Source organism: Rattus norvegicus, chromosome 2 (genome assembly GCF_036323735.1).
Source record: "Rattus norvegicus strain BN/NHsdMcwi chromosome 2, GRCr8, whole genome shotgun sequence".
NCBI classification, from domain to species: Eukaryota; Metazoa; Chordata; class Mammalia; order Rodentia; family Muridae; genus Rattus; species Rattus norvegicus.
This window is the reverse complement of record NC_086020.1, coordinates 141,369,019-141,392,020: the sequence shown is the minus strand read 5'-3', so window position 1 is coordinate 141,392,020 and position 23,002 is coordinate 141,369,019. Positions and strand designations below refer to the sequence as shown.

General features: G+C 45.6%; 1 protein-coding gene and 1 long non-coding RNA gene across 20 annotated transcripts in view; one reads left to right on the top strand and one right to left on the bottom strand.

Annotated features, from left to right (window-relative positions):
* The window catches only part of Ccna1 (cyclin A1), a 44,854-nt gene extending 36,185 nt beyond the window's left edge, over positions 1 to 8,669 (top strand). For 9 of the 19 annotated variants that reach the window (XM_039102014.2, XM_017590749.3, XM_017590750.3 and 6 more), the window contains 7 exons: positions 3,338 to 3,584; positions 3,749 to 3,873; positions 4,378 to 4,601; positions 5,688 to 5,892; positions 6,798 to 6,911; positions 8,015 to 8,148; positions 8,427 to 8,669. In XM_039102014.2, the coding sequence (XP_038957942.1) occupies positions 3,455 to 3,584; positions 3,749 to 3,873; positions 4,378 to 4,601; positions 5,688 to 5,892; positions 6,798 to 6,911; positions 8,015 to 8,148; positions 8,427 to 8,478 (984 nt within the window). In that variant the 5' untranslated portion in view covers positions 3,338 to 3,454 and the 3' untranslated portion in view covers positions 8,479 to 8,669. The remainder of the gene's footprint in view (positions 1 to 3,337; positions 3,585 to 3,748; positions 3,874 to 4,377; positions 4,602 to 5,687; positions 5,893 to 6,797; positions 6,912 to 8,014; positions 8,149 to 8,426) is intronic. The other 10 variants (XM_063281583.1, XM_063281582.1, XM_063281581.1 and 7 more) reach the window with 4 other exon arrangements.
* A 9,193-nt stretch (positions 8,670 to 17,862) lies between these two features.
* LOC134485735 (uncharacterized) lies at positions 17,863 to 22,596 on the bottom strand. The gene is made up of 2 exons (XR_010063997.1): positions 22,237 to 22,596; positions 17,863 to 18,089 (listed from the first exon to the last, which is right to left on the bottom strand). It is a non-coding gene; the product is annotated as an uncharacterized LOC134485735 (long non-coding RNA).
* Between the last annotated feature and the right edge of the window lie 406 nt (positions 22,597 to 23,002).

Here is a 23,002-nt window from a genome sequence, read left to right as displayed (position 1 = left end):
GTGTGTGTGTGTGTGTGTGCGTGTGTGCATGTAACACCAGGAAAGATGCTGCAGAGAAAGAAGCCTTGCTGCGTGTGTGTGTGTGTGTGTGTACAGTCATGCACCCGTGCCTGTGTGTCACAAACGCTGGGAAAGATGCTGTAGATAAAGAAGGCTTTCTGTGATAGTGTACGTGTGCGCACATATGTGCATATGTGTGTGTAGCCTCCCCCATGAAGAACATATGTGTAGGGACTGTTTTGGGTTAAGTGACTCGAGGGCTAGCCAGAAAGAATGCAATTACGCTGTACGATAGCCCTGGAGATGCTCTGGGCCAGAAAGGTGTTCAGGAGGAGCTAGGCCACCACGAAGTAATCAGGGAGAGCTTATGCTGTGCTCCGTGGGCACACTGTGTGTGCCAGGATACACCAGCTTACTTTATAAAATAAAAGTTGCTTCTAGAGCTCACATCTCTACCACTGCAGACCAGGAATGGACACTGGGATAGTTACATACTTGTCTGCTCCAAACCAACTATAGGATTTTTCACTGAAGACAGGAATCCAGACGTTTAAGAGAAGAAATCTGAATCTGCAATGATGGTTTTTTTTTGAGATAGAAAATAAAATCACCCCCACCCCCAGCCTGCTACTAGACATAAGGATGCTTGTACTCCGTATTGCGAGTCTATGGAACCCAGAGCTGGTGCTTACAGGAGTCCAGTCTGGAAGTACCAAGTGTTCTGGTAGAGGCTCCTTTAGAGGCCCCTTATCACTTCCTTCAAGGCCACTGCCTTTTGTAAGGACTTGATCCACTGATGTCAGAGATACCCAAAATGATCCTTTTAATAAGTGACAGGAGTTTAAGTAGAACTTGATTAGCAATGTTCGTTCTTTAAACTTACACCCGAGACCTGAATTTATGAATTGGAACTGGTGTCTGTACTAAAATGACCTTGTTTCATGTTCACACCGGTGCTGCCTGGAGCCACTGCTTGGTGGCCCCTCTACACTCCACCATACACACCCTCTGCTGCCTGATTCCCATTCTTTTTTAAAAAATCTGTTTGCATCTTGGTTTTAAAATAATTTGATTTCCGTATTACTGTGTATGTACAACCGTACATGCATGCTGTGTGTCTGTGAGCATGCATTGCCACGGCATTCATGTGGAGGTCAGAGGACGAGTTTGGAAGCTCCTTCTCTCCTTCCGGGGCTTGAACTCAGATCACCAGGCTTGTCAGGGAGTGTCTTTAACTCCCAAAGTCATCTTGATTCCTTAATCTCCATAAGTCCTGTTCCTTCTGAATAAGGAATAAGATAATCTGATTTCTCAGAAGTATCCCATAGTCTGAACCTTCTCTTTTTCCCCACTCCAGGAGGTAGGGGGAGTCTAGCAAAGCTGGCTTTGAACTGACATGTAGCTCTAAATGGCCTCAACTTCAGGCTCCTCCTTCCCCAGCCTTCCTAGTTCTGACACTGCAGGTTTGTTGTCTTTGGGTTAGCAGCTGCAATTCCTAATGCTTCCCTGGGCCATTCCCATGCTGTTCTGTTACTGCTGTGTCCCAGCTCTTGCACCTATGCGAAGCCCCTCATGGCTTCCTGGCTTTCAAGAACTTGGCTCTCCAACAACTTCTCTTTCTCTTCTCTTTGCTCTGTCTCATGTACATCAAACATGTACAGATGTGTGAGAATCATCCCACCTTCAACCTCATTCAGCTACATGGCTCTGTGCAACCACTGCTCCAGTTACACCAAGATTTCTCGGAAATCAGAGATCCCAATAGGATGTGTGTCCACCAAGGTGACAGTGTGGGATGACACCTCTGTGGTATTCCTATTGTCTGTAAGAGTAATGTGCCTGGCCAAGGGAGCACAGTGGGTCTGTTGACTAGATGCTCTCTGTTTCTGCATCTTCTCCTGCTGTTCCCCCTTTTTTCTTTATATATTGGCGCCTTCCACATAATTGACCATTCTTTCTTCTTTGATATCATTTCTTCTTGCTCAGTTTGGGGAACAGTTTTCTCTCTAGATGTGTTATAATGCATGTTGCCTCTCCTCAGTGCCTTGTCCATGACACACAGACAGACACAGGCACACATACACAGATACACACAGAGAGACACACATACACAGATACACACACAGACACACACACAGACACACACAGACACACACATACACACACACAGAGAGACAGAGAGACAGAGAGACAGAGAGACAGAGGCAGAGGCAGAGGCAGAGGCAGAGGCAGAGGCAGAGGCAGAGGCAGAGAGGCAGAGGCAGAGGCAGAGGCAGAGGCAGAGGCAGAGGCAGAGGCAGAGGCAGAGGCAGAGGCAGAGGCAGAGGCAGAGGCAGAGGCAGAGGCAGAGGCAGAGGCAGAGGCAGAGGCAGAGGCAGAGGCAGAGGCAGAGGCAGAGGCAGAGGCAGAGGCAGAGGCAGAGGCAGAGAGAGCAAAACTCAAACTCAGTAGTAACATGAATCATATAAGTCATGGCTGGTTGTAACTTGTCTCTTGGGATTTTTTTCCCTAACATTTTCACCACAAATTGTTTTACTGAATTTAAGTTTAAGTTGATCAATGGAAAGTAGTGACATATGAGCTGGAAAGTGGCATCCAATAAATATTAAATATAAAATGTTCACAGTGGGGGTGGCAACGGTGTCTGTAAGAGTCAAGGCCCAGCTTAGGGCTGCCCTGTCTCACCTGGCTTCCATGCACGACTCTCCCAAGGGTGAGTGTTCACTATGACAGGGCTGCCATTGTTCCTGTCGTTCTTGAATCAAGTACAGCAATGATTTGAAAAAATTTCTCCAAGAGTAAGTGTGTTGTTATGCAAAAAGATTTTCATACCATGTAGAAACATTTCTGTAGCATAGATTTCTGAAGTCATGAGATACATACTCACCCTATACTGGAGAGCTAAGTATTTAAGCAGAGGACTAGAGAAATTCAATCACTCAGTATCAAGGGTGCTGCTGAGTTCGTATAAAACACTGCAGTGCTCTAGATGCCAAGGGCAAATTGCAACTTTCCTCTTGCACATTGTAACTAATCAGTTTTCTGAGTGCACAGGGCTCTTCTTGCTTTTATAGCCAGGAATTCTCTTGAATACCCATGTAAGGAAGATGGCAAATCTTAGGCAGAACTCTTTCTATAGGACACATGTGAACAAAATGAAAGGGGAAATTATCTTCTTAGATGTCCCGTATTTGGAATTAGATGGCCAGCTTAGATATTCCGACTTAGAATTTGCTCTGACTTTGCCAAAGTCCTGATTTGATCAACATGCCCTTACATTGCTCACAGTGGATGGGGCCCCCACAGGAGGTATAACTGTTTTCGTTTTGTTTTTAAGGAGATCGCAACGATCAGATGTTTTTCTGGATCAGAAAATGTCTTCCCTGCAGCTGGAAAGAAAGTACTCCCTGACAACGGGGTCAGTGAGCCAGCCAAGCATGGATTTGATATCTACATGGATGATCCTGAACAGGGGGACAGAGACAGCTGCCCAGGGAGAGAGGGCATAGTGTTTGAGGATGTGTATGAAGTAGACACCAGCATGCTCAAGTCAGATCTCCACTTCCTGCTGGATTTCAACACAGGTAATCTGGCTCCCCTAGGGCTGCTGGTGCCCTGTGTTCACAGCCCTGCACCGTGTTCAAGGAGAGTAGCAGGCAACATGATGGTTCACAGCTTCCTGTGAGGGTGAGTGCATCTGATGAGCCTTTAATGAAACCACTCACCTGACCACATTGAACCTCTGCAGTTTCCCCAATGCTGGTTGACTCCACCGCCCATGCCCAGTCGGAGGAAGCAACGGATTTTGGTTCAGATGTGATCAACGTAACGGAATATGCAGAGGAGATTCATCGATACCTTCGAGAAGCTGAAGTGAGTTTCCCGACCCTGGGTTCAGGCTCTAGAAGATAAGACCTGTCTTTGTATTACATGCTCTTAACCATGGGCATTAGCAAGTGGCATCAATGTGAGATCTTTTAGACATAAGAAATCTATAAAAGAAAAGGAAAGAAAGAAAGAAACAAACAAACAAACAAAACGAGAATGAATGACTCTGAGCCCAAGTACTTGGAACAAGGGACACTCAACTTGATGTCATAATACCTAATATCAAATACATACATGCTTTCTATATGGTTTCAAGTATCTGAGTTAAGTACTCAATCAAACACATATCAATGTTTCCCCTCCAACTCATCCCATGACAAAACTAGAATCTCATGTTTCCTCCCTGTTGTGTGATAAAGATTTATTTGGCCAGGAACCAAATCCTCCTAGTCTTGGTTCCTGAGATTTCTCCACAAAATAGGAACAATACTAGGGAGTGGGTCTTTGCTAGTGCAACCATTTGAAGAACCACACTCTTTCCTCCACCAGGTAAGACACAGACCCAAGGCTCACTACATGAGGAAGCAGCCGGACATCACGGAGGGCATGCGCGCCATCCTGGTGGACTGGCTGGTGGAGGTTGGGGAAGAATATAAACTCCGCACAGAGACCCTGTACTTGGCTGTCAACTTCCTGGACAGGTTTCTTTCCTGCATGTCTGTTCTGAGAGGGAAATTGCAGCTTGTCGGGACAGCAGCTATTCTCCTGGCTTCGTAAGCGTTCTTTCAGCTTGTGAAATGCCACCTGTCAAAACACTTGATTTAACCCCCCCTCCATGTATTGAAGAAATGTAATGCCTACAATTAAAATGATCCATGCTCTTTTAATAAGAGACCATAGTCTTTGCAGGTTAACAGAGGAAATGAATCTTGCCCACGCACTTAACTCTTCAGGTCAGATGTTTGAAATCTGTAGAAAGGGGTTCGCTCTCACAACTGAAGCCGCCGCCATCAGCTGAGATTCAAGACGGAACTTGGCTGTTCCACCCTGTAGTCTCTTGGCTGAATTTTAAGACAAGCAAAAATTCTATTTAGAGAGTTTTGGTTTCATAAGCACTGTGGTACCGATCTGTCAAATGGTACTGAGTAACACGGCTTGTTCACTTTGTTTTGTGGATGAATGGTTAAGCTGTCTCCAGTTCCTGTCAGTGACTCCTAACAACACCTAATTGAGTGGGGAAGGAGATCTGAGTGTGGCTAAGCTAAACTGGCTTAAGTGATCTGTTCTGAGTGGTAGTTTCTCTTCTAGCCTGCATGTCCTAGTTGTTAATGTGTAAAAAGGAGGGGAGGGGCTGGCCATAAAGAAAGCAGAGGGGAAGGAGGACAATAATGAAATTATATTGTTATTTTTCTCTTGGTGATTCAGTATCCTTTGCTAACTAATGAAGTTGAATAATTTAATATGGTCTTCAGAAACAAAACAAAGCACAGCTAAAGCCACCAAAGCTATGGGATTGTTTTTTTTCTGTTATTGGTTTGATCCTAACATTCTTCTCACAAAGTGACCCAATATCTATTCAACCAACAGGGATCCAGCTGAAGCATGTGTCCTTTAGACCTAGTCAGTGTTTCAAAGTCCCCAACCTGTCACAGTTCCCAGCAGTTAGTATACCATACCCTTGCGGTACTCTCGCGGACTGAGAAAAAGCTCACAGTATGTTTATAGCCCACACAGTTCTCTGATGGTTCTGTGGCAATGGCAGTATAAAGTGAATAAGCCTCCAGGGCCATGCGAGAGGACAGGAGCTAGAGACGACCGTTCCAAACTTTCCCCCTGATAATTCCTTACCCGCCCCCCAGGAAATACGAAGAGATATACCCGCCCGATGTCGATGAGTTTGTCTACATCACTGACGACACGTACACAAAGCGACAGCTACTGAGGATGGAGCATCTGCTGCTGAAAGTCCTGGCATTCGATCTGACCGTTCCAACCACCAACCAGTTCCTCCTTCAGTACTTAAGGCGGCAAGGGGTGTGCATCAGGACTGAGAATTTGGCCAAGGTATGCCACAGGACTTCTGGGGACAGCCACCTTTCCAACCACCTTCCACGCCCATCCCTCCCGGGTTTCCATCTCTGTAGAGGTGAAAGGCAGTTGTCTTAAAAACACGATGCCTGCTCACCAGACATTGCTGTTGATGGTACTGGCAGGTCCCAGTCACGTAGCTCCCGACTATCAAAGACTCTTAAGCACGGTAAGCTCCCTTGAGAGATGCAGACCGCAGGCGAGCAGCGCCTTTTAACTTGGGAGCAAGGTAAAACGTGGCTGGGTTTTGTTTGAATCTTATTCTAATTCAGTAAGAAATAAAGCAGCACGAAATCTGCAGCCATTTTGATCTAGAGGCACTTAGTTGGAATTATTAGCACTCTGTCCTAGCCAGTGAGCTTGCCATGGGAAATCTGTGAAACACACGCTATTCAAAGAGTAATAAAGATGACCACAAAGATTTCCCTGCATTCTCCTGACACGTCTCCAATGGCATTGCTTGAGCTTGAGAACTGTATCAATTTGCCTAGCCATTGCTAGCTTCAGTATGGCTGTTTCTTTGCCTCCTGGCTAATGACTCTTTCTATTTGAGATGTGAGCTCAATACTCCCTTATCTGACCACCGTAAAGCCTGATCTACTAGATAAGAGAAGTAACCTATCACATATGCCGTGTGGGTGAGATAGGGTATGGGAACATCATCACAACACAAACATTAGTCAGTCGAAGGACAGTCAGAGCAACTATGGAACTAGGAAATATACCTGGCTTAAGTTTGGGGCTCATCATTAGATTCTGAGGGAATGAAAATAAGGAACCAATTGGTGAGTTTGGCAATTCCAGGTTTACTGACAATTTTAGTCAAATTGGACCTTGCTCAAATTTCTTACTCCACTGAGATTTTTCTCTCTTGCCCTTAGTATGTTGCAGAACTGAGCCTTCTGGAAGCTGACCCATTCTTGAAGTATCTTCCTTCCTTGGTAGCAGCAGCAGCTTACTGTCTGGCAAACTATATTGTGAACAGACACTTCTGGGTACGTTTCTGTCTTCTTCCTAAGTAGAACACATTCAAAGTTCATACAAAATCTGTTCAGTGAGTTCAAGATTCAGAATGGACACAAGCCTTCTGAGGGAAAGTTTTTTTCATGATAGCTGGTTGTCATGGCAGCAGACCACAGCTTGTTTCTGAGTCTTCTAGATCAGTCACCATGGCTTTGATGCCATGGCTTTGCTCTGTGGGAAGCAGAAATAGCACGGAATCAGGAAGGCCTGGGAACCTCAGTGCCCAACAAAATATGCATAGAGGGCCTTGAGGCTTAGCCATTGGCCATGCCAAGCTAAAGTTGATCCTAGACAGCTGGAGTGGTGCACACCTATATTATAAGTGCCTGTGAGGTGGAGGCAGGAGGATTGTTAGTCCAAGTCCAGTCTGGGTCTCAGAGGGAGACCATCTCAATAAAACAAACATTAGTAGCATTCAGCTTCTGTAACAACGACAACAACAAAACCCCTCCAAGTTCAGTAATGACTGTTTCTTGCCTCAGAAGGCAGAAAGATCAGAAACAGATCCCTACATTTTATTCTAAATTTTCTCGGAGTGCTAAAAGAAATGAGTTATCTACTTTTATTTCTTATGATACTAGATAACTCTTTTAAAAAATGTATTTATCTGCATGCACATGTGTTTGTGTGTGTGTATGAGAGAGAGAGAGGCAGAGAGAGAGAGAGAGAGAGAGAGACAGAGAGAGAGAGAGAGAGAGACAGAGAGAGATGTAGGTCAGAGGAGAACTTTTCTCCTCCTATCAAGGGTTGTCTTTTGACTAGGGATCTCTATTCTATGCAATCTCTCATATTTAGTGTAAATTATTAAGAATCAGTGAAAGCCCCACCCACATAGGATCAAGAACAGTGGTCTGCCTCTACACTGAGGGTTACAACTATACTCCTGCCAGTTTAGAACCCAGGCTGTTTGGTTCTAGTGTAAGGTTTCTAAAGGAAGGGGTTATGAATCTTTCTGGATGGATATACTTGCTCACCAAGAATTTCACTTCACCCTTCACTTCATAAGCAGTTATGTTCAGATTTCTAACCTCTTATAAAGTTACGTGAAGCAAAATTTCCTTTTCGTTTCAATTAGCCAGAAACACTTGCTGCATTTACGGGCTATTCATTAAATGAGATTGTGCCTTGCCTGAGTGAGCTGCATAAAGCATGCCTCAGTATACCCCATCGACCGCAGCAAGCAATCAGGGAGAAGTACAAGGCTTCGAAGTAAGTGGGCACTCTCCCTTCCTTGCTTTCTGGGTTGTTGTGGAATCAGAACAACAAAAAGAAGTAGAATAAATTCTATCTTTCATTAGGTTGGAAAACAAGGTTGCTCGCTAAGTCAAGAAAAGACATTTAGGAAGATCTAGCTAGATTCACAGTTTGCCAGCGTTTGGCAGTTATAGTTAGCTGGCTTCCTTCTGACCCTTCAGACTGCTGGAGGTTTTCTGTAGCCTAACTGGCATCCTTGGCCCTGGGCTGACCTGGCTGTGCTCTCGTTTCAGGTACCTGCACGTGTCCCTCATGGAGCCACCCGTAGTTCTTCCCCTGCAGTGAACGGGTCAGCTCAACAGCCACACCAGCAGGCTTACTCTGACCTGTTACAGTTTTCTGCGGGTCGGGCCAACTAATGTCAGTTGTAGATGTCACCTTCAACATATGAGTGTTAGGTTCTTTTAGACGTCGGTAGTTTATAATTTATATAGATATAGACAGGTATTTTAAAAGAATAAACAACTTGCTGTGTGGCCATGTGTTGGGCCTCTTTACTAGTTGGCATAGCTGACACAACAGGCATCTTAGTTGCGAGTTATATCGTAGCTGTGTCAACACCTTCCCAAGTTGGTTGCATAAGCATCCCACACTTTGATGATTAAGTGCTTTGAGGCGGCCAAGCCTTTCCTATCCCGTGAAGCCCTCTGTAGACTGGTGAACAGAAGGAGAGAAGGGCCCGCTCCGATGGACTGTCAGGAAACCTGAGTTGCTGTGAGTCCCAGCTTCCTGCTACAGCCTTCATCAGTAGAGAGGCAAGCATCCAAGGATCTCTCCGTTCGAGTATCTTCTGGGGATGGCACAATCCACGATCCATTCTCACCCAGAGGTATCATGGCCTTTTGTAAAGGGCTGCCATCTTGTCTATCCAGCTTGGATTCAGGTAAGAATCAGTCATGAATTTTAACCACAGACGACACTTTGGGAAATAGGAAAAAAAAAGCAAGCTTCACTACCAAATGACACTCTCAGATAATGAATCCAGCACCTCTCTATTTCCCCTGGGAGAAATATATCCTGAACACTGCCTGGGGTTGGAGGCGGGGGTTCGGGGTGTGAGAATGAAACGGAATGATTTCACCAGCTGGCCTCCGTACTTGGCTTTCTCCTTCCATCTGGGCTCCAGCCTCTTCCTGGCTGCTGCCCATATTCAGACACACCCAGAAGGGTGCTTTACTGACCTCAGTCTAATCAAGTTGACTGTCAAGAATAACTATTCCTTATATTGCTGAGACTGCCCAGTCCCCAGAGGCTGCTCTCGACTATCGTGCAAATGAGAGTCTAGGAAGTAAAAGCAACACAAAGGAGCCATCTCTCTCCTCGGGACAGGAAGGGAAAAGAAAATGAATTTCTCAAGATTGTGTGGTGCTTGCTGGAGATTGAATGACTTTTAAAAATCATGCTGGAAACGAGCAGGTTTGGGGTACACATGAGCCTCCTGGGCCATGTGCCCTTCCCTGAGGAGAAGCCTGTGTCTGGATCATCTCTGGGGCTCACCCCAGAAGATTCTGTAGGGGGAAATACAGGTATTGTATGTCTTTATATAGAAAAGATTAGAAAGGTTTTGGAAAAAAATGAGAGCTCATGACATTTTGTAGGTCTTAAGCACTATTGAAATGTTAAATAAAAATATAGATATAAAACAAACAAAACACATATATAAAATGTGTTTTTACATGCACACATACACACATTATACACACACACACACACACACACACACACACACACACACACACACACACCTCTGTCAAAGAGTAACGAAAGCTAAATCAGGTATTTTGTGAAGGCTTTTAAGCTTACAAGCTACTCAAAGGGCCAGTCATTCCCAAAGGTCACCCTTTCAAAGTTTTGATGGGGAAACCAACATGTCCTAAAGCATTTTGATATTTGGCTATAGTCTCACAGGCAAGACCTGCACCGGAATTAAATTCTCTGTACCAAGGATCTATTTGTCTCATTTCCTAGTTTTAGCATGGCTGTTCCCCCTCTCCATGAGTAGGTGCTGAATTTCCTAGCCAACTGCACTTGGCAAGATGACCAGCACATCGCCCTTCTCTGTGGGGCACTGGGCAGTGGATTCTGACTTTTGCTGTGTCTGCCCCTTTCAAGATTTAAAATTTGAGTGACTCTGCCAGGGATGGCCCCTTTCTACTCCACCCGTTTGCACCGCTGGCTGCTTACTCCCTGTGGTGTGCGCATTCTGAACGGCAGATAGTAACATCTGGTCCCAGCGTGGATCAAACACAATAGATTGTCTTTACTAGCACATTCTTTTTTAGGAAGCTTCTTCAAGTAGAGAAGCGTTCTTGCAGAAATAGGGCATCCACTTGGAATCGTTCTGCAGAGGAATTTTTTGTTTGTTTGTTCCTAAATATGGACACAGAAAGTGGCGTTGACTGTGGGCCACAAAGCCGCACTGCAGGACACAGAGGTCCGGAGTTATAACCTGGCCCTTTGCTGTCAGCAGCGTGCACCATGACATCTCCATTCCTGCACACGCCCACTGATGGCCAAGAACTGGGCCTCAGCCCTCACTTCCCTTCCTTGTTTCTCTGTCCTGTCCCTAAAATACTTTGTTTTAAAAATAGCACGAGACTTGTCACCTGTGCGCCTCCCACCCAGCTTGTGTGTGAGCGGAGTCCCCTGCATGCTCTGCTGTTATGTCTCTATTTGTTGAATCTGTGTGTGGGTCAGGTCCTTGCACGGATTCTGTCTCCTTATAAAGGAGGAGATGATACTTAAAGGTGATTGGCTACTGCTGGCCACCCATATTGTTCAGTGGCTTTAGTGAGATTTTTTTTTTATTTGTTTTTCAGATAATTGGAGTCCAATAGTAGAATCTTACTTTTTAAAAAAGATTTATTTATTTATTTATTTATTTATTTATTTATTTATTTAATGTATGTGCATACACTGTCACTATCTTTAGACAGTCAGAAGAGGGTTTCAAATACAATTAGAGATGGTTGTGAGCCACAATGTGGTTGCTGGGAATTGAACTTGGGACCTCTGGAAGAACAGCCACTGCTTTTAACCACTAAGCCATCTCTCCAGTAGAATCTTATTTAAGATTTCGTATAAAAACATGAGCATGGAACACAGTTCTGTGATCAACAGATCTGTCTGCTCTTGTGATTTCTCTCCATATTTCTACTCACCCGACACTGTTCACTGTTTGCAGCCTGGGAGAATGCTCTGGGCGGGGCTGAGGGTGAGGCAATGCTACCTCTTCTACCTCTCCAGTCTCCCCACCCTACCATTTCAGACAGACACACACTCGCTCGAGGAAGTTGAGCATGACCATGAGCTGAGAGCCCCTTGGCATGAGAGCCTCGTGGTACTAATGAGAGAACGATGGGAACCACATTTTTGGGGCACATATTGGGTGTGAAGTCCACAATGAGGTGAATTACCCACATAGTTTGTTTGTTACTACGCTTCTGCCCTCCACGTGGGTTTCACATAAAACTACAGAATACAAGTGGGCACTCTGTGGCTAAAGAGGGATCCAGCCTGTGGCCACCCACAGACTTTCTGTTGCATGTGTCCTGACTGTAAGGAAGGGTTTCAGGGGCTCAGGGATACAAACCCTAAGCCCATGTAGCATCCTGGCTCCAGAGAGAAGCACAGTGTGAGAGAATAGCTGCCTTGGTCATTGTCCCATTGCTGTTAAGAGACGCCATGACCAAGGCTACTCTTACTAAAGAAAGCACTTAACTAGTGGCTTGCTTAGAGTTTCAGAGATTTAGTCCTTTACCATCATGGCAGGGAGCTTGGCAGGCTGACAGGGTGCTGGAGCAGGGGTTGAGAATTCTACATTCATGGGCAAATACTGGGCCTAGCATGGGCTTCTGAAACCTCAAAACCCACCCCTGGTGAAAACTCCCTCTAACAAGGCCACATCTTCTAATCCTTGCAATCCTATCAAAGAGTTCCAGTCCCTGGTGACTAAACAATCAAATATAGGAGCCTGTGGTGGGGATACTCATATTCACCCCTCACAACAGGTCTCCAAGATACGCTTTCACCCTGACAATGCGGGTTTTTTCTTGCCTGTCATGAAGGGTGTAAATGGGTTTGGGCAGTGAGGTATAAGTTTCTACAATGCATTTCACAAACGACTACGAGTCTTGACAATTTTTGAGAAATGGTGAGTGCTTGCTCACCAGGTTGATGAGAGTGGGAGGCCAGACGGGGAGAAGCATAGGCAGGGACCGGGTAAACGGCCAGGAGGTTTGTGGAAACCGAGACAGAGCAGAGTCTGTGGATAGAATGTCCTTCGTGAATTAAAGGTTTTCAGGGCAGGTAACTTGGCCAGCTAACCCACGTGCCCAGGCACTGGCCAGGCTGGGTGTTGGCGCAGGCTCCCAGTGCACCCATCTTCAGAGCTGTCTCCCCTTGCTTCTGCCTGCTCTCCTGCTCAGCGTGCCCATGGTCTGCTTATATCCTCCAACTTGATGTTTATTATCTGCCCCAACTTGTTTGCTCTCTACAAGCTTGACCTCCTTGCTAACTAGTGGGAGAGAAAGCCATTCATCCGTTGCTCTAAATCCAGCAGTTAACCAGCTGGCTCGCCCAAGGTTTCAGCTGTGCTTTCTCCTCATATTGGGTGCTCTTTCTCTGAAATAGCAAACACGGCCTGTGTGGGAATGAGGACTTGCATCCATCACTCATATCCATCTCTGCGTTCGCCGCATGGACCATCACGGTCAAAGACAAAACTGACCTTTTCTCCCTGGTTAGTAAGAAAATGGAGAAAGAATATCCAAATCTTTATTCCCAGCAGGAACCCTTCTGCTGGGCACACATGAAATACATTGCCCCTGCTGCTGGGCCACATAGAATGCCTTGCGATTGTCTGGGTAGTTGTAAGAAGCTAAGCCTTGGAAGACAGTAAGTCTGGGTCTGACCACCAAGCCCAGATCCAGCTACTGAAGATGGTAAGTTGAACGGTCACATTGAAACCCAGAGTGGAAGGCTGTGATCTCCAACCTCAGCATCAAGTCTGCTCTTGTTCAGGCATGCCTGCCAAGCCACTCAGACCACAGTGAGACTCAGTGGTAAAAGAGAAGTGCCCTTGAGTGCCCTATTGCTGCTTTGGATCAACGTAAACTGCAGGTCACCGATGAAGTAAACATCGGGACTAGGTGCTGAGAGGAGGAAATAGACGTGACCTGAGCTCATCTAAGCTCAGCCCTACTGGGCTTTATGCCCACAGCTCGGTCTGTAATGCAGAGAGAATAGCATTCATACAGCAGCTTGCAGAATTGAGCATGCGTGTCAGACTCCCACCGTCTCCTAACCCACTACAGTGTTAGTGACTCAGTAGTTACTTAGGCCATGCAGAAGGTCCCAGTCCTGCCTGTCTTTGATCACCCAAGAATCTATTTTTTCCTAGCGATCCCTGCACACCAGACCAGGGGCTTCACTCCAGCTTGGCCATTGGTTGTGGGGCACTGGCTGTATTTGGATAAGCTGCTAGGTTGGCCATCCCCAGATCTCTATAACTCACTTCATTGTTGATATTTCATGTCAGCTCATCTGCAGCTTATGTTAGGAAGGGAGCTCTTGTCTCTACATGACGGTCTTTCTTCAGGAATCCTCACAGGGCTCTCATGGGGCAGGTGAGGAAAGAGGAAGAATGTGAGCTTGCACCTGGGATGGTTTGTATATGCTTGGCCCGGGGAGTGGCACTATTTGGAGGTGTGACCTTCTTGGAGTAGGTGTGTCACTGTGGGTGTGGGCCTTAATACCCTTGTCCTAGTTGCCTGCAAGTCAGTCTTCCACTAACAGCCTTCAGATGAAGATGTAGAACTCTCAGCTCCTCCTGCACCATGCCTGCTTAGATGCTGCCATGCTCCTGCCTTGATGATAATGGACTGAACCTCTGAACCTGTAAGCCAGCCCCAATTAAATGTCCTTATAAGAGTTGCCTTGGTCATGGTGTCTGTTCACAGCAGTAAAACCCTAAGACAACCCCCTTCTCACGGTAGGAGCTAGGTTGTGGACGTCATCTCTATGCTCTGTGTCTATAAGGATTACATCTTTGATACTAAACACTTCCGTGTCTTGTTGTGAAGTATGGATTTGATCAGCACTCACCAGTCTTCAATTACTCGATCCATGTTTGCTGTTTCTGACGTCTCTTGATAACATTTTCCAAACGATCTACTTCTAGACAGTAATCCCTCTGAACAGAACATTACTACGTGAATGAAGGGGACATGCTAATTACTTATTTCTTTGTACATATTATAAAAGGAGACTATAGAATGCGGCATGATGAAAACTCAGACCCCTACCAGATATGTGGCTCACTCCACGGAAGTCAGTGATCTGGGATTCACCCAATTCTGTGGGAAATTTTCTAAAATGTAAAGCAAGTGGACAGAGTCTGGGGAGATGTGAAGACCTAAGTCCCCATCTCCAGAACCCATATAAATATGGGCTTGTGAAGTATGTCTGTGTCCCAGATCCCCAGAGATAGGGAGGCAGAGACAGGAGACTCAGGAGCTTGCAGGCTAGCTAGCCTGGGGCACACCATAGCAAACAAGAGACCCTGTTTCAAACAAGGTAGAAGGCAAGACTGACACCTGATGTCCTCATGCACCTGATGTCCTTTGCACATGCACCCACACACATGTATATGCGTGTGCACACATAGACACAAGTATGTGGCAAGAAGAATCCACTCCATCAAACATATGTTACTCAAGGACCTCTGAGACAGAAACTAGAAGGCCGGTCACAAGTGGCAACTTTCCCTTGATGATTTAGGGCAGCAGGAAGGGGTCACAGACTAGAAAGTAGTGAGACGACATTGCACTTCAGCCTTACTGCTGTTGCTCCATCTCCCACATCAGGCACTGAGAGCAGGAGCTGGGAATGTCTGGCATGTCTTATAGAAATGGACAATCTGATGTGACAGTTGTGACATTTAGGGCAAGAACTGTACTGGGGACGGTGCCTTATGTTGAGGTGACTCATCAAACCAGAGTACACAGTGGAGCTCTGTCCTGCTGTCTGGTCCCTTCTCTGTCCTCACATCATGCTGTCACAACCCCATCATTCTGTCAGCCATATCTGGATGAACACTGCAGCAATCTCTCTGTTCAGTTTCCTCTTCCCCATTCCAGATTTTCTGAAATGAAGCTGCTGATGTCACTTCCCTGCATCTAATTTCCCCATCTTAGCACTGTGTGGATAAAATATGGGTTACATAAACTCATCACTGGCCAGACCCTCACAAACCCCATGCTTAAATGGCCCACCTTCTCCACTCTATCCCTCTACAGAGTCTTCTGGCCCTTTATTTGCTGCTTTCTACTTCCTGGGGTCACTTGGCCACCTCCGAGGCTCCTTAAAATTAATCCTTGGTTCTTGCTCTCTCATAAGCCTTTAATACATGTCTTTGAGGACAACTGCAGGCCGATTCATCTGTTTCCCCTCCTCAATCCCAACAGGGCACATCTCGTCCCATGCCCTCAGCGTCTGGATGCATGCTGGCGATTCAATGATGTTGTTTAACAAATGGAAGGACCGTGTTCTTTTATAGACAGTTGCTAACTCTTAATGGAGCCAGTTATGAAGCGATATACCTGGAGAGTATGAAGGTTTGCCAAGCACATTTAGATAAAACGAGGTTAAAAGGAAAAATCCTCAATGGAAGGCCAGGCTAGATACGACCAGCACACTGAACAGAGTTTGCTTCCTGGTTCTTCCACGTGTACATAAGAGAGCTTTTACTGAAGGCCTGAAATAAGCGTTTTTAGAGGTGAGAATAGAGAAGCAGAATCAAGGCTTTTAAAAAATCTTTTGTGCCTTTACATATGTCAAATCTGTTGTAGAGGAAGATTTTCCTTCAGTTAAGAAGCGTTCCTGCTATACCTGCTTTAAAATGCTCAGATGTACCTGCTTCTGAAATGTAGAAACCAAAGCTCCTTTAATGGGATTATTTTTTCTCTCCAAACTCTGAAAACAATCAGTTTGCAATGACACAAAGGACCGGATACCAGCAGAAGGGCAGAAGGGACATCTTCCTCAGGACCTAAAGAAAAAAATCACTGTCTGTGCTTATGGAGCAGTCAAACTGCAAAGGCCAGGGCAACCAGACTAAGCATAAGAGAAATGCCATCTTGGGTGTGTGGAAAGACCACAATGGGGAATAACACTTTTCAAAGTTCTTATTCTTCTCTCGTATAACACATCTGGACTCTAGCGTCCCCTCTCTCCACTCCTCCCTGCCCTACCCCAATACCTCACCTCTCCCCCCAGATCCACATCTCCATCCCCACTCTGTCTCCCCCTAGAAAAAAAGCAGGTCTCCCAGGGACATCAACCAAACCTGGCACAAGATATAAGATCAAGCACAAACACTCACATCAAAGCTTGTCAAAGCAACCCACTAGGAGCGAAAGGGTCTCAAAAGCGGGCAAAAGAGTCACAGGCATCCCTGCTCCCACTGTCAGGAGTCCCCCAAAACACTAACCTAGCGGCCATAGCATATATGCAGAAGAGACAGACCCACACAGGCTCTGCGTTTGCTGCTGCAGAATCTGTGAGACGCCCATAAGCCCTGTAGTTGATTCTGCAGACCATGCTCTCCTGGTGTGCTCCACCCCTCTGCCTCCCACAATTGCTCCTCCTCCCCCTCCTCCTCCTCCTCTTCCTCCTCCTCCCCCTCCTCCTCCTCCTCCTCCCCCTCCTCCTCCTCCTCTTCCTCCTCCTCCCCCTCCTCCTCCTCCTCCTCTTCCTCCTCCTCCTCCTCCTCCTCCCCCTCTCTTTATATGGGTTCCTGAGCTCCAAGGAGAAGGACTGAATAGAAACCTTCAACTTGGTCTCTTTTTCCCACTAATGTTTGGCTGTAGGTTTCAGCATCTGCTCCCATCAACTTCTGGAGGAAGAAGCCTCTCTTATGAGGACTGGGCTAGGCACCTATCTATTGAGTATAGAACATCATTAGGAAAAAATGTTTATTTGTTTGTTTGTGCACCCTAGGTCTCTGCCTATCCAGCCTCTGGCTCTTGGTCATCCAGGCAGTGTGGGGCATGGGCTTTTCAGTTGTTGGGAGAACTCCTGCAGGGTACAGTATGGAGGTTTCCAGGAGGGAGCAAGCTTTCCCACCAGAACAACATAAACCTTAGCATTGGGTTTTAATGCTTTGCAGATTTCTCTAGGAGTCCTGCACTGTATGGCCTGTCTCCTTAGACTATGAAATAATAAATGAGGCCCAGTGACTAGTGGCTTAAAACATTGGACCACCTTGACGTGCACATCTTTTATAGCAGTGATGTGTGTGTTTTCAATGGCAGGTTTTGGCTCTTCAGCTCTGCCAACTTGAACCGGCATGTTTTTGGATATGTTAATGATGTGGGCACCGCCCTGGAAGTGAGCTACCACAGTTAAGCCCATCTTAGTGTTTATCTAGATCCTAGGAAAAGTAACCTAACTTCTAGTACAATAAAAAGAAACATCACAGACTGCAACAGCATCTCCAGCATTTGGATTCTTGGTCAATCAGTCTGAGAGTTAGGAGTTAGAAACAGCCAGGTTTCTAAGTATTGGCCTGTAGTTGAAGGAGAAAGATTATTCTTTCAAGCCCTGAGTTTTGAACACTGCTAATGGAAGGGTAAGCTAGAAAAGTGTGAGAGGAATGGATGGTCTCCATTGGAGGAGTAGTTTCCAAGCTGTGTATTGAGCTACTGAGAGAAAGGGTGGAAACACGTGGGAAGTATTTTAAATGGGCTTTCCATTGCAACTTGCTGGGGCCTTGGACAGGCTGAGTAGTTGTGGAGGCCATAATAAGAACGCCTCAGATGTCCGGCTGAAGAGACTCTGACAAACCAATGTTCCCGATCGCTGTGCTGTGAAACCAGCCTCTTCCTGTTTTCATCCTGTGGGGGGGGGGGGGAGAGAGAGAGAGAGAGAGAGAGAGAGATATGAGTGGAGGGGAAATGGGGGGGACAGGGGACAGGGAGAATGAGGAGAAAGAAGGCAACAAAGAGGGAGGGAGAGGGGAAGGGATGGGGATGGGGAGGGGGAGGGGAGAGAGAGAGAGAGAGAGAAAGAGAGAAAGAGAGAAAGAGAGAGAGAGGTGAGTGGAGGGGAAATGAGGGGGGACAGGGAGAGTGAGGAGAAAGAAGGCAACAAAGAGGGAGGGGGAGGGGGAGAGAGAGAGAGAGAGAGAGAGAGAGAGAGAGAGAGAGAGAGAGCGAGCGCGAGCAAACAGAACAAGCACATGAGACAGGAGACTGATTATTTCATGTTCAAATGGCAACATTCCACTCCTGACCCCTAGAGGTTCATGGTCACCTCTCAACAAGTGCACTCTGCCTTCAAGGTTCTTCAGAATACCAACAGCTACAACATTTAATATTCTAATTCCAACATTTCTTCTGAGGCTTGAGGAAAATTCTTAGTTGTGAACCATAATAGAATAAAAGTTCCATACTTTCAACAAAGACATAGAATAAATATGGTTCTCATTTTAAATGGAAGGATGGGGACACTGGGATTAAACCCAGCAGTCAAAATCATTTCTTTTCTTCCCTTTTTCAATTGGATTTTAAATTTACATTTCAAATGTTATTCCCTTTCCCTGTTCACCCCCCAGAGATCCCCTATCCCATCCCCCCTGCTTCTATGAGGGTGCTTCCCCCCACATTCCCTTCTGCCTCCCCACCCTGGCATTCCCCTACACTGGGGCATCAAGCCTTCACAGGACCAAGGGCCTCTCCTTCCACTGACTGATGCCCAACAAGGCCATCCTCTGCTACACATGCGACTGGACCCATGGGTTTGTCCATGTGTCCTCTTTGGTTGGTGGTTTAGTTCCTGGGATATCTGGGGTGTCTGGTTGGTTGATATTGTTGTTCCTTCCCATGGAGTTGCAAACCCCTTCAGCTACCTCAGTCCTTTCTCTAACTCCTCTATTGGGGATCCTGTTTTCAGTCCAATGGTTTGCTGTAAGCATCCACCTCTGTACAGGCTCTGGCTTGAGGAGACAGCTATATCAGGCTCCTGTCAGTGTGCACTTCTTGGCATCAGCAATAGTGTCCGGGTTTGCTGTCTGTATATGGGTTGGATCCCTAGGTAGGACAGTTTCTAGATGGCCTTTTCTTCAGTTTCTGCTCCATACTTTGTCTCTGTATTTCCTCCTATTCGTATTTTGTTCCCCCTTCTAAGAAGGACTGAAGCATCCACACTTTGGTCTTCCTTCTTCTTGAGTTCATGTGGTCTGTGAATTTTATCTTGGGTAATTTGAGCTTTTGGGCTAATGTCCACTTACCAATGAGTGCATACCATGTGTATTCTTTTGTTATTAGGTTACTTCACTCAGGATCATATTTTCTAGTTCCATCCATTTGCGTAATCATGTGTAGATGTACCACATTTTCTGTATCCATTCCTCTGCTAAAGGACATCTGGGTTCTTTCCAGCTTCTGGCTATTATAAATAAGGCTGCTATGAACATAGTGGAGCATGTGTCTTTGTTGTATGTTGGAACATCTTTTGGGTATATGCCCAGGAGAGTTATAGCTGGGTCCTCAGGTAGAACTGTGTCCATTTTTCTAAGGAACCACCAGACTGATTTCCAGAATGGTTGTACCAGTTTGCAATCCCACCAACAATGGAGGAGAGTTCCTCTTCCTTCACATCCTCGCCAGTATCTACTGTTACCTTGAGATTTTTTTAATCGTAGCCATTCTGACTGGTGTGAGGTAGAATCTCAGGGTTGTTTTGATTTGCATTTCCCTGATGACTAAGGATGATGAACATTTCTTTAGGAGCTTTGCAGCTATTCAATATTCTTTAATTGAGAATTCTTTGTTTAGCTGTGTCCCCATTTTTAATAGGGTTATTTGATTCTCTGAGGTCTAACTTCTTGAGTTCTTTGTATATATTGGATACTAACCTTCTATCTGATGTAGATCTTTTCCCAATCTGTTGGTTGACATTTGTCCTCTCAGCCATTAAAAGCTAGGCTCACAACCAAAAATATAAAATCTTCATTGCTATAGCTTCATGTCTTCCCATAAGGCCTTGCATTTGCAGAGCATGTGGCCTCTGTCTTGGCTGGCTTCACTAACTGCCTGATTTCCTCTGCAGAGCTCCATGCTTCTGGCATTTCTAACTTTCTGGCACCTCCAGGGCATCTCTAGCTTCAGTCTCACATCTCTACCATGTAAGAGACTGCTTGCTGGGTCTACAAACCTGCCATGCATTGCCTGGCTTTTCAGGCCTCACAATAATCTGATAGAATAGTCTATGACACTATATAACTCTTGCATTCGGCATGTTTGGGGAAGTAGCACCATGTAGATGATGTCATGCTCTGCTACCAGGTTGAGCAATGTCTGGATGCCCTTAGGTTGGCACTGTGTCAGCCCCTGACTATTTGAGATGCTGAGCACGGTGACACAAATCTAGAAAAGAACTTCTAGGTGCCCTTACTAAGCAGGGTACTGCAGAGGTATTCTTTTCTCAGAGGAAGGTTTTTAAAATACCCTTTCTGATTCATAGCATTGATCACATCAAGAGTGAAGCCTGTTCAATTTTTGAGATGCCTTTAAGTCATTTTTTAATGACTTTATTCATTATACTTGGCTTTTCAAAATAGCTTGTTGGACACATGCCTTTTCTCAACACCCAACTTCACAGTTGCTTTTCTGACCAAAGCAATAAAATTTCAGCCAACTATTGGATTGAGGTTGGGGACAAATATAGAAGAGTTAGAGGAAGGACTGAAGGAGCTGAAGGGGATTGAAACCCTATAGGAAGAACAAGAGTGTCAACTAACTCAGACCTCTCAGGGCTCCCAAGACTAAGGCAAAAACCAAGGAGCAAACATGGACTCTGTTGTGGTGCTGGGCACAGGTGTAGCAGAGTATGGCCTTGTATAGCCTCAGTGGGGGAGGATGCATTTAATCCTGTGGAAACATGAGGCACCAGGGAAGAAGGATGCTGGGGTGTCTGTGAGGTAGGGGTGGGTGGGCAGGTAGGGTAGCACCCCCTCAGAGGCAGGATGAGGGGAACAGGGAGAAGAACTCAGAGGGGGGAGGACAGGGAAGGGGCAACTTTTTGAATGTAAATAAATAAGATAAAATTTTTTAAAAAACCAAGCAAATGAGAATCCCTATTAGCTTTTCCTCCTAGCACCACTGACCACTCGAGAAATCAGATGAATGCATGGATGTGCAGAGAGTACATGGGATTAGGACGGTTTGTAACAGACCATGTTATCCAGTTTATTGCAGCTCCCAAAGTGAGAGGAATGTGTCCTCATTTAAAACCCACTCATGTCAGCCAAATGTGCTTCTCACATCACATCAATGATTTTATGCAATCATTTTTTTTCAAATTGGAGAGCCAATTTAAACTACAGACATAATTAAAATTAATAGCATAACATTTTTGAAACATTAGGTGTCTGAGAAAATGATCACCAGAGCCTGCTGTGGACTGGGTTACAGACTGATTTCAAAATGGCTCTGAGGAGCTCACGGTTAGCTTGGGTCCTGTCCTTGACCTACACATCACACCTGTCTTTCAGTGGCTGACGAAGCTCTTGTGGAAACCGTGTAAAGTCTAATCTGCTTACGATTTTTCAAATGAAGGCAAAGTAGGTGTAACATTTCAAATTCATTAAAAAACGTTAACATAACATCAAAAAACAAGGCTATCACTCTTACAGGGAGAGAAGGCCTTGAGAAGCTTGTACAGTTCAGAAAGCCCCAGTTAACATTTCCTGTCTTAATCTAGATTTAGTGTTATGTCTGACCCTTTGGAAAACTTAGAGTGAATCTCTTTTTCTTTATACGGAAACACAAGCGTATATTGACTCTGATGAGCATTGTTCTGGATTCTATGGCACATTTAATAAGAGGCAGAGGAACTGACCTTTGTGCTTAGAGAAAGCTCGCTCTCAGGGATAGGCTAAATATACAACAACCATAGGATATCATAAAAAGGTGAGCTATGAGAAGTATGAAAGGAAAGAAAGAGGAAGCAATGTGGCCTCCGTAGTCTAACCAACCACACCTTCACAGGCCTGGGAAAGTAGACCTCAGCCTTATCTTCTTGGTGCAGAAGATAAACGCTGATCCCAGAATAATGCCATGATAGCAATGGTAAAATTGGAGAGGTGCTTTCCAAGCCCTGGGAGTCTGGGACCACTTGGGTATACAGTGGGAAGAAAGATGAGCTTTACAGTCCATCCAGGAGCAGGGCAAAGGCTTTGCCATCTTGGAAAACTTCGGAGAGTTGACCTCCAAAATGTTTACCCAACATCAGTGGTGCAATGGAGAGGTCTGGCCCTTAGATGGGAAGCGAACAGGACAGCGTGTTTGTTACCAAGTCCTACAGATGGACACACTCTCTGTTTGCTATTATTTCTTGTCTAGTAAGCAGTGGCTAGGCACCAGCTTCATGCTCATAAAGCCACAAGTCACTCAAGAATGAGGTGGACACTGTGATGTCATTAGACAAGATCATAATTGTTTGGCTACTGTGGAGCATACTTACTCAGATTGACCGGGCTACACAGTGTTACCCACCAGTACACTACCAATGGGACTTCCCATTTGTGTGTGAGGTCTACTGTTGAGTGTGAGTGGCTGTCACAGCAGCATGACTGTGCTGTGCTGAACAAGGCTGCAGAGAAGACAAGGATATGGGAAAGTTGACAGAATCTGAATGATGGCGGTCAATACCGTAACAGAGATAAGGGTTGGAGTTTAGGGGAGCATAGAGGAGTCTAAACCTCAGCCTTGGGAAGTCAGAAAAGTCTCTTAAAGGAGCACCACAG